Source organism: Amia ocellicauda, chromosome 15, assembly GCF_036373705.1.
Source record: "Amia ocellicauda isolate fAmiCal2 chromosome 15, fAmiCal2.hap1, whole genome shotgun sequence".
Lineage (NCBI taxonomy): Eukaryota > Metazoa > Chordata > Actinopteri > Amiiformes > Amiidae > Amia > Amia ocellicauda.
The window spans coordinates 19,825,486-19,838,686 of NC_089864.1; the positions used below are offsets into that span (position 1 = coordinate 19,825,486).

The 13,201-nt window shown below is 36.9% G+C and overlaps 1 protein-coding gene across 2 annotated transcripts in view; it reads right to left on the reverse strand.

Annotated features, from left to right (window-relative positions):
- Positions 1-1,051: 1,051 nt before the first annotated feature.
- The window catches only part of sema3ab (sema domain, immunoglobulin domain (Ig), short basic domain, secreted, (semaphorin) 3Ab), a 120,368-nt gene continuing 108,218 nt past the window's right edge, over positions 1,052-13,201 (reverse strand). For both annotated transcript variants that reach the window (XM_066723651.1, XM_066723650.1), the window contains 4 exons: positions 12,141-12,298; positions 9,960-10,027; positions 7,965-8,110; positions 1,052-5,880 (listed from right to left, as the gene is read on the reverse strand). In XM_066723651.1, coding sequence (XP_066579748.1) covers positions 5,425-5,880; positions 7,965-8,110; positions 9,960-10,027; positions 12,141-12,298 — 828 coding nt within the window. In that variant the 3' untranslated portion in view covers positions 1,052-5,424. The remainder of the gene's footprint in view (positions 5,881-7,964; positions 8,111-9,959; positions 10,028-12,140; positions 12,299-13,201) is intronic.

Here is a 13,201-nt window from a genome sequence, read left to right on the forward strand (position 1 = left end):
AAACTAGATGCTTTGAGTGGACTGGGATGCTATAAATGAAAATCTACAGTAACAGTAACTCGATCCTTTTTTGCTGCACGAGAACAGCAAGATTTCTAGATTAATTATTTTTCAAGAACCTTTTTTCACTTCATGAGAGGAATTGTCACATACAAATGCATATCTAATCTGTCTGTCTTTGTTATATATTTAATTAATGCTTTAAAAGCTTTGACACAGATTATCAATGCTGCTGTTTTTAGGTATTGTTTATTGTTCTGTATATTGTTTATCCGTTTATCTCTGTGAATTTACCTATACATTGAGAACTCTATGGTGTAAACTGTGTTTCAGCCATTTACACAGATGCAGTTGTAATGTAATAGTGCAAGATGGACAGCTTAGAAGTCCTACCAGACCATTCTTCTCAGATCTAATGGTGACATTTGATTTAAAAGTGAAAAAAACGTTATATCTGGATCTGGCAAGAATTTGAAATGTCATAAATAGTGAAAGATCTTATAAATCCATGCAAAGCAAGATATACTCACACAATCAATTTGTCTTGTTTTAGGGACATTTTTTACTAGGCATTCTGCAAACTAATTTTCTGATAATCAAAGACAACACCAGTATTTCCAGAATTCATATCCTTTTGGTAAGTACTCCATTTCCCATTCCTTCCATGTTACCTTTTTATTCATTCATTCAAAGAATCAACTCACTTTCTGCATTTTTCTTTTATTTGTAACTTCAGGAAAGCAATTCAATGTCTGGCGTGGATTCCTGACTTGATTAAATCCAAACCCATGACAGCTAGTACAGCATATGTGATGCCAAAGTCAACTGAAGGCATGATACACAGTACATTCATGCTAGGTTACATTTCAGGATCAGTTCAGTTTCTGTAAGAGGATCCAATTAAAACTAAGAGAGGGCAGATATTAAAACTCAGAAAGTTGCAATCAGATTTCAGAATCTTTTCCCTTATTATAAAGGAATAAACGAGCCAGTTTCTCGTCAGTAAAACTGCATGCACGTTCCAATTATTAAAGACAGCAAGAACCTCATGTTTAAGAAGAAATGTTTATTTTAACAACTGAATACATGCCAAAAAAAGAATAATTTACAGCAGCAGTTTCTCTTATATTTCCATCCAGTTCCATAGAGACCGTCTGAAATGCAATGAGCAAAGCAGTCATGTAAATGCATTGCTCTTAATAAAACACCCATGCTATCTGCTGGATACTGTTCTGTGTTGCACTGAAATATTAAATAACTTTTTTCCAAGTGGGGAACATGGTTGTATATTAGTAGATGAAAAGTGATATACAACACATTGGAATCGAGTACCTATGGATGCCAGTACTTTACACTGTACCTTTGATTTACCTAAGGAAAAATATATACACCTTTAAAACAGGTTTATGTGTACTGCATAAAGCAAAAGGCAGATCTATTACACACAACATTAGTCAATACTAAATTATATATATAAAAATTGATGCATTAAAATAGCATTCACATGCAATTTGTACACAGTGTCTTTTATTTTTATTTGTTTGGACCATGACATGATTTTATTTTTTACATTAAATTCACAGCTACTTTTCAGGGTATATATTATCTTGCAAACAGAGCCATCTTGCAAATACTTAATTTTGCATAATGAAATGTATCCAACAAAAGTATCGAGACAGAGAATGTGTAAACTCTCCGATCTTTACGCTCCTGTCATTTTAAGAAGTAAACTTTGGGCGACCTGGGAACAAAACGAACAAGAAAGCTACTGAGGGGGAATGAATGGGGTCTAGGTGTATATAGACACTGCGTTACGAGTCTTTTAATAATTATTATGCACATAGGCCACCATTAATTCCTTTTCTTTTGCTGTTAAGGTTCAGCAATGGCAGGGGGAAATGGCAGCTCAGGTGGCTGGTGTTTAAAAACGTATCTATCCTCCTGACGCCCTCTATGTGCTGATCCACACAATTGGTTTCACAGTTTCCAGCCCCACGTCCAGGCTGCCTGCAGACGAGCTACAACAGTTGGAAGTATTGTGAGATTTGACCAGGTTTAATAGGAAAGGCCTCAAAAACAACCGCATGATTCATAGTCGAGCTATAGCCAGGCACTGTTCGCCATGCTATCACATTGTGTTTGAAACAAAGGTATAACGTCTAAACGGAGCTTTATTTCAGAAGCACTTCCTGTATCACATTTTCATTAAAAATAAAATAAATACTTAAACAAGGGAGCTTATTGTAGAAACGTGTACTACATCCAATACATACTTTATGAAATAACAAAGAAACAAAAAAATCCCAGATAACCAGTAATTATTGGGCCAAGGCTGTCAGGATGTCAGTCACTTTGATAGATTGTTAATTGTAATTGACAATCAGCACCGGCGGCAACATTGGTTAATGATGGACGGCCGAGCCTGGTGTCTGTGTTTGCAAATGAGATACAGCTTGAACTCCTTTTAGGCCTGACAATGTCCCCAGATGCATTAGTTGTTACTGATGTTGATCTATGGTTTTGTGACAATATTGGTTCACTTTCTTTTGCCGTTGTTCACTAAACGAACAATGCGATCTTGGCTCATGATTGTGGCTCTAAGGTTGGGAATATTTAACCAACACATGCTCAACAAGATTAGTCTGTCTGGCTGGAGGAGTCATGCCATCATCTTAAAGACTGGTTACATTTGTTGCTGTAGCTCTGGGACATCATTAGAGTTTATTTTCTCCCAAATAAGGAGTTGTGTTCAATCACCGATACATACATCCACTTATCAAATAACTTGGGTCATATATTCAAAGGTTTTGTGGATCTGAGAAACGTTTCTTGCAGCCCTTAGTGCTTTGTTAGCATCTTGCTTAAAATCGTTAGTCAGCAAAATTCAAAGGAGGAATGTCTGTCAAAACACTGCGGGTTTAAACTCACGATCTAGCTTAAACAGGCATTATAAGCAACTCTAGAAATACTTGCTCGAGTTGGAGAATGTATGGGAGTAATAGTTTGCTTTCCAGATAAAAAAGCAATCTATTTGGAAGAAGTGTCAGCACATTATTTTGCGAGGACGAATAAATCCAAATGTAAAAAACATACATAATAAAATAGGGGCTACAGTGAACAACTGCAGTTTATTCACCAACTAATTATATTTGTCATAACACATCTGGTTTAATGGTGTGATGCTCTAAAGGTCACTGTCTCTTATTTGGATAAAAATACAGATGGACAATTTTTGTAAACAATGAAATAATAATAATCATTATAATAAAGGAAAATAAAGGAAAGTATCATCCAGGGTGACCTAAACATTTATAGTCTACATATATGTATTAATTTACATAATGTACAACAACTCCTTATGTGCATCTTTCCCCTGGACTTTTATGATACAAACTGTAGAAAGTCATGTGACTCATTTAAACAAGTTAAACAAATTCAGTGGTACCACTGTCGTGTAATGCGACACAATCAAAACATAAAAATAAAAAGTTTCTTACTCTGCGGTTGAACTTGAATACTTTTTAATAACCCGTCTCCAAATTTGAAAAGAGACAGCTGTGATGAACAGTGTGCAAGACCTCTTCTTTCCTACACAGTTTCCATTTTGGTGTTCTCCCAACGACACAAACTTGAGATTTCCAAGGAAAAAGAAATACAAAAATCTATAAAATAAACTCTGTAACTCCCCTTTTGCAAACATGCAGCTCTTTTGAATATATGGCCCATTTTTTCCCCCTTAATAACGGTTATTTCTCTGTACATTTGGGATACAAATTGTAATTACCTAATCAGCCGTGTAAAGAATAATTCAAATTCCCAAATGTCCGTAATGCAGACCCTTTGCAGATTCTCATCTTAATTCAGTCAATGGAGACCAAGTTTTGTTTTTTCGAGTAACACAGATGTATGCACAGGAATAGAAATGCAAAGTCTTGTTAAGTCAGCTGATTCAAAAACCTTTTAAAACAGAAAACAAAAGCATTGCCGGCCTACACTCGTGTCTGACATAAGTTAAATAAAACATATCCCGTTGTAAAAATAAGAACTTAAATTAAATAGTTTCAGTGTTTATTTCTATTTTTGCCTTGATAAAAATAACATGAATTAAAAAAAAGGTAATATTATTAGTTGGTCCTTCTCCCTGATAGGCATTTGATTGATTTTGACGTTGTAGCTTGTTTGTCAATGCTACAATAATTAGAAAAAACCTTTTACTGTAGTCCAGGTACAGATTAATAAATTACAGAATGTTTCTTTTTTTAAACAGATGATTGATGAGCATGTATTTGGGATAATATATACCCACATTATTATACTGTAGATCTGTCAGTTTACAGTGCATAAAGCTCAGAAAAAAGTGTCCAAAATAATTTAGAAAAGCATCTTCAAATAAGAGAAACATAAAAAGAAAAACAAGAAATGTTTGAGAATGTAAAAGTTTTTTACCCCTTTGGGATGCAGTAGTATTTGTAGTAAAGCAGGAAGATATACATTGAAATACAAGTACAACTATATACTGTTAGATGACTTTTAGATAGATCTCTGTTGAATGAAAAATAAAATATTCCTTTTGCAGCAAGTTTAAATATATGTCAGGATTGGAAGAGCTTATTTAGATGATGTATTAAAATAGATTACCTCATATCATATAGGACTTCATTATAGAACTATTGCTTTGAAAAACAACTTGGCAAAAGGAGATATATTGTCAACTTTGATAGTGAGTTAATTTAAATATGCAGTGCTCTCAAACGGTTTTAAAAAATGAAAAAACAAAGATGGAAATTGAAATGATATTGTTCTATTGGTATTTGCTAATTCAATTTTAAATTATACTCAACCAATTAAGTCTTGAGCTGTCTAAGAACTAGTTGAAATTTGATGTACTGAAAATTGGAATTGCACAGTTACCTTGAGTACATATAAAGAGCATTGTATCGACATTTCAAATGCGCCAGACAGGTGTATTATACTGTACATTAGATCCAAAACACCCTTCTACTGTATAATGAACATCCTCTTACACTCGTACGGTCATTCTTTATCAGTTCAATATATAGTTTACGACGACGTCCGTTTAAAAAACGTCATCGGTTTTTAGTTTTACACTTGTCTTGCGAATGGCAATCAATTATAACAACTGAACTATGAATCTAAACTAAACTAAAAACCCAAAGCAATGTCAAATATAGTTCTTGCTGTTGAATATTTACAGTCCGAGTTTTAGTTTCCATCGTTTCGTTATGGAGACCAGTCAAAAGGGTTAAGTATGAACACAAGATGGTGTTGTCAGTCATTTCCAATAAACCATTGTAAACATCTTCACCAATGCAATGACTTAGACCAGGAGTGTATTGCATTTGTTTCCAGTTGAGTTTCTTTTAAAGTCTACTCAGATTCAGTCTCTCGAATGACACGGCTGTATCAGACACTCCTCGGTGCCCTCTCGAGTTCATGGGTCCGCCTGTTTCTGCCCTTCTTGTTTTCCTGAAGGTGTTTCCATTTGTTGGCGTGCGTTTGGGCATTGGCAGCTTTCTGTCTGCGCTGCTTGCGTTCCCTTTTCCACACCTGCTCACAAAATTCATCCATAGTGTTGAGGTTAGGATGGTTAATGAGGGACATAAAGTCTCTGTACCAGACTTTTTGGTTGGGTGGGACGATGCCGTGGCCCTCCTTTGGTTTCGCTCCTTCACCTTCTTCATCCTTGTGCAGAAGCTCGTCCAGGTGCTCGGTGTCAATAACCTCGAGGGTGACCTTGACCAAAGTCTGCATGAATCCATGCTCGACTGCATGGCAGTAGTAAATCCCTGAATCTTTCTTGTGCAGGCTGCGGATGAGGAGGCCTTGTTCTGTGCGTATGAATCTTTCCTCTGATTTGATCTGCAATTTGAAGAGAAGTATTAATGCACATGACTTCATACTATCCTTCATCTACCGCCATTATATGTTTGTGGATTTATCTTCCCAATGTATTGCAAATCACAGTTATTTTAGGAAAGTGCTTCCAACACATTGTTCTTAACCAACAAAATACATGTATTAGGTCATTCCTAAATAAATAGTGTCTTTAATACATTTTCAGCTGTGTTTGGATCAGAAAAAGGCATTGGCCATATCGACCAACACCCCTAATACCATTTACAAGACGGCTACAGTGGGAAAATAATAGGAAAAAGAAAAACAAAAGAACTAGGAAGACGTTGACTGATTTCCAAAAACTGTAAAATAGACCACGATTCGATGCTCTCAGGCGACTGATCGTACTCAGCGTAATGGCAGTGCTAGATCTGCATGAGGAGACAGTCATGGCCCATTTCTTAGGTGTGTTTCTTTTAAGAAACTTGGGGCTGCAGCTTTATAGCACTGGTCAACCATTATGGAAGAAAAAGAACCGGGGAAATTAGCTTGGTGAATAAACATATGACACAACGAGAGACTCAGTCAAGATGTGCCTTCAATCAGTGGCTGGAGACAAGAGAAATCTGGACAAATTAAGCCAGTAATGTAAAAAAAAGGTTCTCTAACGTATTTTTTATATGTATTTAATCGCATTAGTGTTACATTACTAAATTGACATTTAATTGACATTAATCAATCAGCCACGAACCAAAGGATGAACACACAAACAAACTGAATTCATGTGAAAATTGTATGTATTACTACTATACACTCACCTAAAGGATTATTAGGAACACCATACTAATACTGTGTTTGACCCCCTTACGCCTTCAGAACTGCCTTAATTCTACGTGGCATTGATTCAACAAGGTGCTGAAAGCATATGTTGGCCCATATTGATAGGATAGCATCTTGCAGTTGATGGAGATTTGTGGGATGCACATCCAGGGCACGAAGCTCCCGTTCCACCACATCCCAAAGATGCTCTATTGGGTTGAGATCTGGTGACTGTGGGGGCCAGTTTAGTACAGTGAACTCATTGTCATGTTCAAGAAACCAATTTGAAATGATTCGACCTTTGTGACATGGTGCATTATCCTGCTGGAAGTAGCCATCAGAGGATGGGTACATGGTGGTCATAAAGGGATGGACATGGTCAGAAACAATGCTCAGGTAGGCCGTGGCATTTAAACGATGCCCAATTGGCACTAAGGGGCCTAAAGTGTGCCAGGAAAACATCCCCCACACCATTACACCACCACCACCAGCCTGCACAGTGGTAACAAGGCATGATGGATCCATGTTCTCATTCTGTTTACGCCAAATTCTGACTCTACCATCTGAATGTCTCAACAGAAATCGAGACTCATCAGACCAGGCAACATTTTTCCAGTCTTCAACTGTCCAATTTTGGTGAGCTTGTGCAAATTGTAGCCTCTTTTTCCTATTTGTAGTGGAGATGAGTGGTACCCGGTGGGGTCTTCTGCTGTTGTAGCCCATCCGCCTCAAGGTTGTACGTGTTGTGGCTTCACAAATGCTTTGCTGCATACCTCGGTTGTAACGAGTGGTTATTTCAGTCAAAGTTGCTCTTCTATCAGCTTGAATCAGTCGGCCCATTCTCCTCTGACCTCTAGCATCAACAAGGCATTTTCGCCCACAGGACTGCCGCATACTGGATGTTTTTCCCTTTTCACACCATTCTTTGTAAACCCTAGAAATGGTTGTGTGTGAAAATCCCAGTAACTGAGCAGATTGTGAAATACTCAGACCGGCCCGTGTGGCACCAACAACCATGCCACGCTCAAAATTGCTTAAATCACCTTTCTTTCCCATTCAGACATTCAGTTTGGAGTTCAGGAGATTGTCTTGACCAGGACCACACCCCTAAATGCATTGAAGCAACTGCCATGTGATTGGTTGGTTAGATAATTGCATTAATGAGAAATTGAAAAGGTGTTCCTAATAATCCTTTAGGTGAGTGTACATTTCATGTCTAAAATCCATATCCTCATTTGTGAACATATGAGACTTTAGGAAAAATATCAACAAATGCAAATGGCGTTTACCTCGTGTTTGCGCTCCTCGTTCTGTTTCTGAAACTGCCAGTAGATGCGGGCACGCTGGGATTTGGGGCTGCACTCCAGGAAAGTGCTGCTATTTTCCACGCCATAAATAATCTTATCTTCCAAAGTCCCTTGTCCGTTTAAGTCGTCTGTCAGTAAAACAAAACAAAACAAAAACAAATAAGCTAATTCACCTGTATAGTAAATGTATCTATATTAAGTGTCTGATGAACATACTACATTGTGATTTACAGAATCGTGACATCTGTAAATAGACCATCTGTTTATTCTGGTACCGAGTCAAAGTCTGAGTGGATTTAATAAATTGTGGTTCTGCCCCTTTGCTGTGTGAAATGGAGCAATGCACTCGCACATACTGTGAATGAGATCAGCTGTGCTAGTCTGCAGGATTACACACCATTCCTGTTACATAATCTATAGGACGGTGTACTGATGAACTGGTTTTACTGGTACGCTTTCTCTGGGGTCAGTCAGAGACAGAGCCCGCCTGTTCTCAATGGGGCCCAGACCATCGCAGAGTTATAATACCACAACTGTCTTTCAAAACGATTGCTTTCTTTGGACTGATGACCCTTGGCACACACGCACAACAGTCCCTCTCGAAGAATCTTGATGTAGAGGCCAGATGTTACAGTCTTTTTACAGAAAATGATGAGTCATTTCACTCGTGCAGCAAATGGCACCACGTCTTTGCCTGGCGAGGAACTGGGTATGAACTTTATTGAGCAGGTGGGTTGATATTGATCAGTAAGAGCGAAAGCATGACATGAGTCGCTTATCTCAGTCTCCATGCAGTATTAAAGACACTCATGATTTTCTAGAACTGGGCATGGTTCCAGAATCAACAGATATTAATCAAGATGCTGGTGTTTACAATGCGGCCCTATTGTGTTAAAATAAAATATTTGCACAACAGGGCAACATCGTATATTTATTTGGGAGGAAAATAAATACATGAAATAAAGTAGAGTTTGAAACAGCAATGTAAACTTTGTTCCATTTTCCTTTTTAAATGTATTGTGTTGAAGTATTTTGTGTGTGTACTGAACACCTTTCTTCAAGTCTTTGTCTTTAAGAAACGAGGTGTAATGTGACACTCCAGGTTTGCAGGTTGTGTATAAAGCATAGAATTGTATTCTTTTGTGCATTCAAAAGCATTTTTGTCATTATAAAGTTTAAAACAATACCTTTTAGAGCTTTACAAATCTACCATAACGCTGTTATCCTTGTGTGGCCTTTAGGGTAAAGCTATTAGGTGTGTAAATTGATTAAAGCTTAAAGGACTGTGAATATTTGAACTGACAGCTGTCACCGGAGTGAAAAGTAAAATTCCAGCAATGCGTTCCTCAATAGCTTCCTTGCAATGGTCAGCTTGTGTTTTTTTTTTTTTATCTTTTTCTTTTTCTTTTTTTTTTAAGGTAAAGGCCCACAATATGGTGCTCAGGCGGTTTTAGTTTTCAAAATAACAAGCTGGTCCTAAAGCCTTTCATAAATGAGAAATCAATGTGTGGTCTGCACAGTGTGGGTGGTTACGGCTTCTTGTTTTTTCAGACAGTAAGTAGGGGAGGCTATAGGAAAGTCCAATGCTTTTCTGTACAGGGTGAACTTAATGTGGAAACTGTATTTATTTATTCATTCATTCTTAATATATAAAAAGAAACCAAAATTAACCATGCATCAGAAGCATGTTTTAACGGCCATATAAATATAAAGGAACGCTGGTAAAATATAGTTTGGAGATTGCAACCAAGATGATATTACATTTTTACAAAATACTTGTTTGTTTTATTTGTTTTTTCCCCCCAACATTTCACATTAATTCTAAAACGTACATCAATAATTAAACCAATTAAAAATATATTCAAACTAAATAAATAATGAGTTTAACAAACATAAAAAGTGTATGAAGACACTGATTTCCCTTTGCAACTTAACCAAACAGCTCTGTTTTCAGCCTTTTTTAAAACACAGACTTACCATGATGCTGCAAATCTGAGCACTGGGTCAGAGGGTCCCCGTTCCTGATGTCCTGTCGTCTCGTCCGCCTGGAATTACACATGGAAAATGAATAAATAATATACGTGTGGACTAATCATAACTGAATCCTACAATTCTAATCAGCACATACAATAAGATGAAACTTGAAAACAACACTGCATCCATTTGCATCAGTCAGATCGCAATTAAACCCCCGCACTCACACACCAGGCTTTTACAATAGTTTAATTGCGATATGTTCTGGCATTTAGACCTACATATTATAGCAAAGCAGTCCTATGAAGGTATATGGATGCAAATAGATACATAAATGAACACATAGCTCTTGCTGCGTTGCCTACACTGAAATGTATTGACAATGCACAGAATCGATAACGCATTTCAGAGTCAAGGTCAATGGATGGCATGATTTACTTCTTCCTGCAGTTTGTTTCATCCACAAGTTCAACTAGTTTGTAACTTTAGCAGATTGTAGCCGAGGTTCAATGATCCAGTCGATAAATAGATCTGGAATTACTGGCTTCTTTTACAAGGTAATTCTGTTCTCTCTTCCAGAAGCCAGAAAGCAATGTTTAGCAGCAGTAACATGAAGCCAGGCAGCAGAAATTAAAATCAATAACCCAATAGAGCATGAACCAGTAGGAGGCAATTTAATGGAAATATTGGAAACACTTCTTTATTTTTTATTTTGCCACAAGTAAATTACAAGAGATTATTTAATGTATTATTATTTATTATTATACTTAACAAATTTCATTTTTTGATGTAAAATGGTATCACAACCATGTGCCTCACATATGTGATTATATTAAAATTGTTCTTCTTTTGAGAGCAGCTCATGTACCTGAAGGGCAAATATGTATTTGAGATCATGTATTGTTTTCTTATACAATGTTTACAGTGTGCAGTTTTGTCTGAAGAGTAAACAAGCCGAGGGTTAAGTTATTTAAGATTTTACGAGATTTCTCTCATAGTCAAAACACCTGCAGTTGACTTCTGATGCTCATCACATGCTGTTTGAATATAGTGTGGCATGTCAATGTGTAAAACAGAAAGATGCATCTTCATTATATCTATACAAAAGTCTAATAGAGGTTATAGTTGCAATACAAATGGACATTCAGGCAGATGTATTTGCTGGTGTTGTCATAAAACAATGGGGGATGTGTTTTTCCAGATGATATTACCACTGCTTTTCTGCAATGTCACCTTGATAATATTGTAAGAAAAAAGGGAAAATACATTTTTCTATCCTTGAAGGATCTAAAATGTCAAGTAAAAACAGACCGATGAAAAAGAGGAAATGAGTTTTGTCCAAAGGAATCTCTACCATGCACCGTGAAGTGACCATTTCGACACATCTGGGTTTTAAAACAATACAGATGTATGAAGCACTGTGGAATGTAACTCAATGACTTTTCTGACAGGTGTATATTACCAGGAATTTTTTCACAACTAGATCCAACACTTCTAGATAATGTCAATAAGGTTATCTGAGTAATTGTGCACTAGCATTCTTCCATAATTTCAACATTTTCAACATTATTAAACTTTGTGAATGTATTAATGTAAAACAAAGCTCATTCAATTTAGGAAAAGAGAACAATCTGTTCTTGTAAAGTGGTCCTTTGTTTCAGATCAGTTTAGCAAAAATATGCATTGCAAATGTATGGCACACACAACTAAACCACCTTGCAATGTCTAATTAAATCACACAGAAGGTGCACTGTGCAAATGTCAGATATTGCACAGTGATTCACTGAGAAATGTAGCATGCAGTGTAATGCAATTAGACAATTAGTGAAGCAAAGATACAAAAATAATTTAAAAACGATAACGGTGTTGGAACTAGCTATACAGTTTGTGATTCTTGTAAGCTGATCTATAATGTATTAGGTTGTTATGACTTGAAGTATTCCTTGAATTGGATTTTAATGGGTTAAAATCAGATCCCTGCATGAACCACGGGTGTGCTTAATTTCCCAATAAACATTCTTTATCACACCCCAGCACGTACTTAGCATGCCTTGTCGTCTGTTTCTCATTTCTCAGTTTAAGCAAATATTTGGAAAAGAGGCTTGCGCTGCCCGTAGCGCAGTCCACATATGCGCCGCTTTCGTTCGCGGGTTCAGATTGCAGACCCCAGCCAGCCCGGCTCACCTTTTTGCAGTGGGGAAGTATCGGGAACACTCAGTGCCGTCCCACGCACAGTAGGGGTCTCTCGCTAAGCAGCACTCAGCGCAGGCCTTGCCATACACATCACAGCGGTGCAACGGCATCTGCAAAACTCCAATGGCCGAGCCCAGATAGAGCTGTTGCTGTAAAAATAAAATAATGCGTTTCAGTAGATGGTAATAGATCCTTTCTAACAAATATTAAGGATCATAGTAGTTTATATTTAGAATATACTATTATACTTCTATATTGATATCAACACATGTATATTTCCATCAATATAGAGACTTTAGGCTTGTTAATACTTGGGCCTTGACTCACTCATACTCAAATGTGATGCACTGGTGTCTTAAATAGCAGCATTTTTTATTTACTCAAATATGAACTACAAACTAATTTATGCATTTTGGAAATCCATCTAAGGTTGCCTGGGTCAATTTCTCAGAATACGAGGGAATCATTTATTTCTCTAAAAAGAAAAGTTAATGAAATGGCTCTCTTGTTCCTGAATGGTTAACATTGCTTCATACAAAACCTCATTATTTAAGTTTTAATATTGATTTTCCCCTGTGGGGTGTTTTGCTCCACCTCAATGAGCATTCATGCACATTTCATGACAAACTAGCTCGGCCTTATTAGGGTCACTTTAGTGAACAAAGTACTCTAAAAACAAGCCTGAAACTTTTACTTTCAACTTAATAATTCAATAAATAAATGCATTATACACATACATACAGCATAATATGGCCAGATGTTATATAATGTGTAGCCGAGCTTTCTTTTCACCGTCTGCCTCACGATAAAAAATTTGTTAAGTTAAGGTTTAAATGGAAAATCAATTAAGATTTTTAATGTTGGACCTGAACATCTTCTTTGGTAAATCTGTATATTTCAGAATTGGTGACATTTGTTTATGGACACAAGTGCTAGTCTGTCCCAAATTGTTCTGACCAAAACAGTATTGTATCTTTACTGTGCTTCTTTTTTGCTTTCAGGCTCTCTACACAAATGTCCGTCCGAAGATACATGCTCATACCAGGGAACTG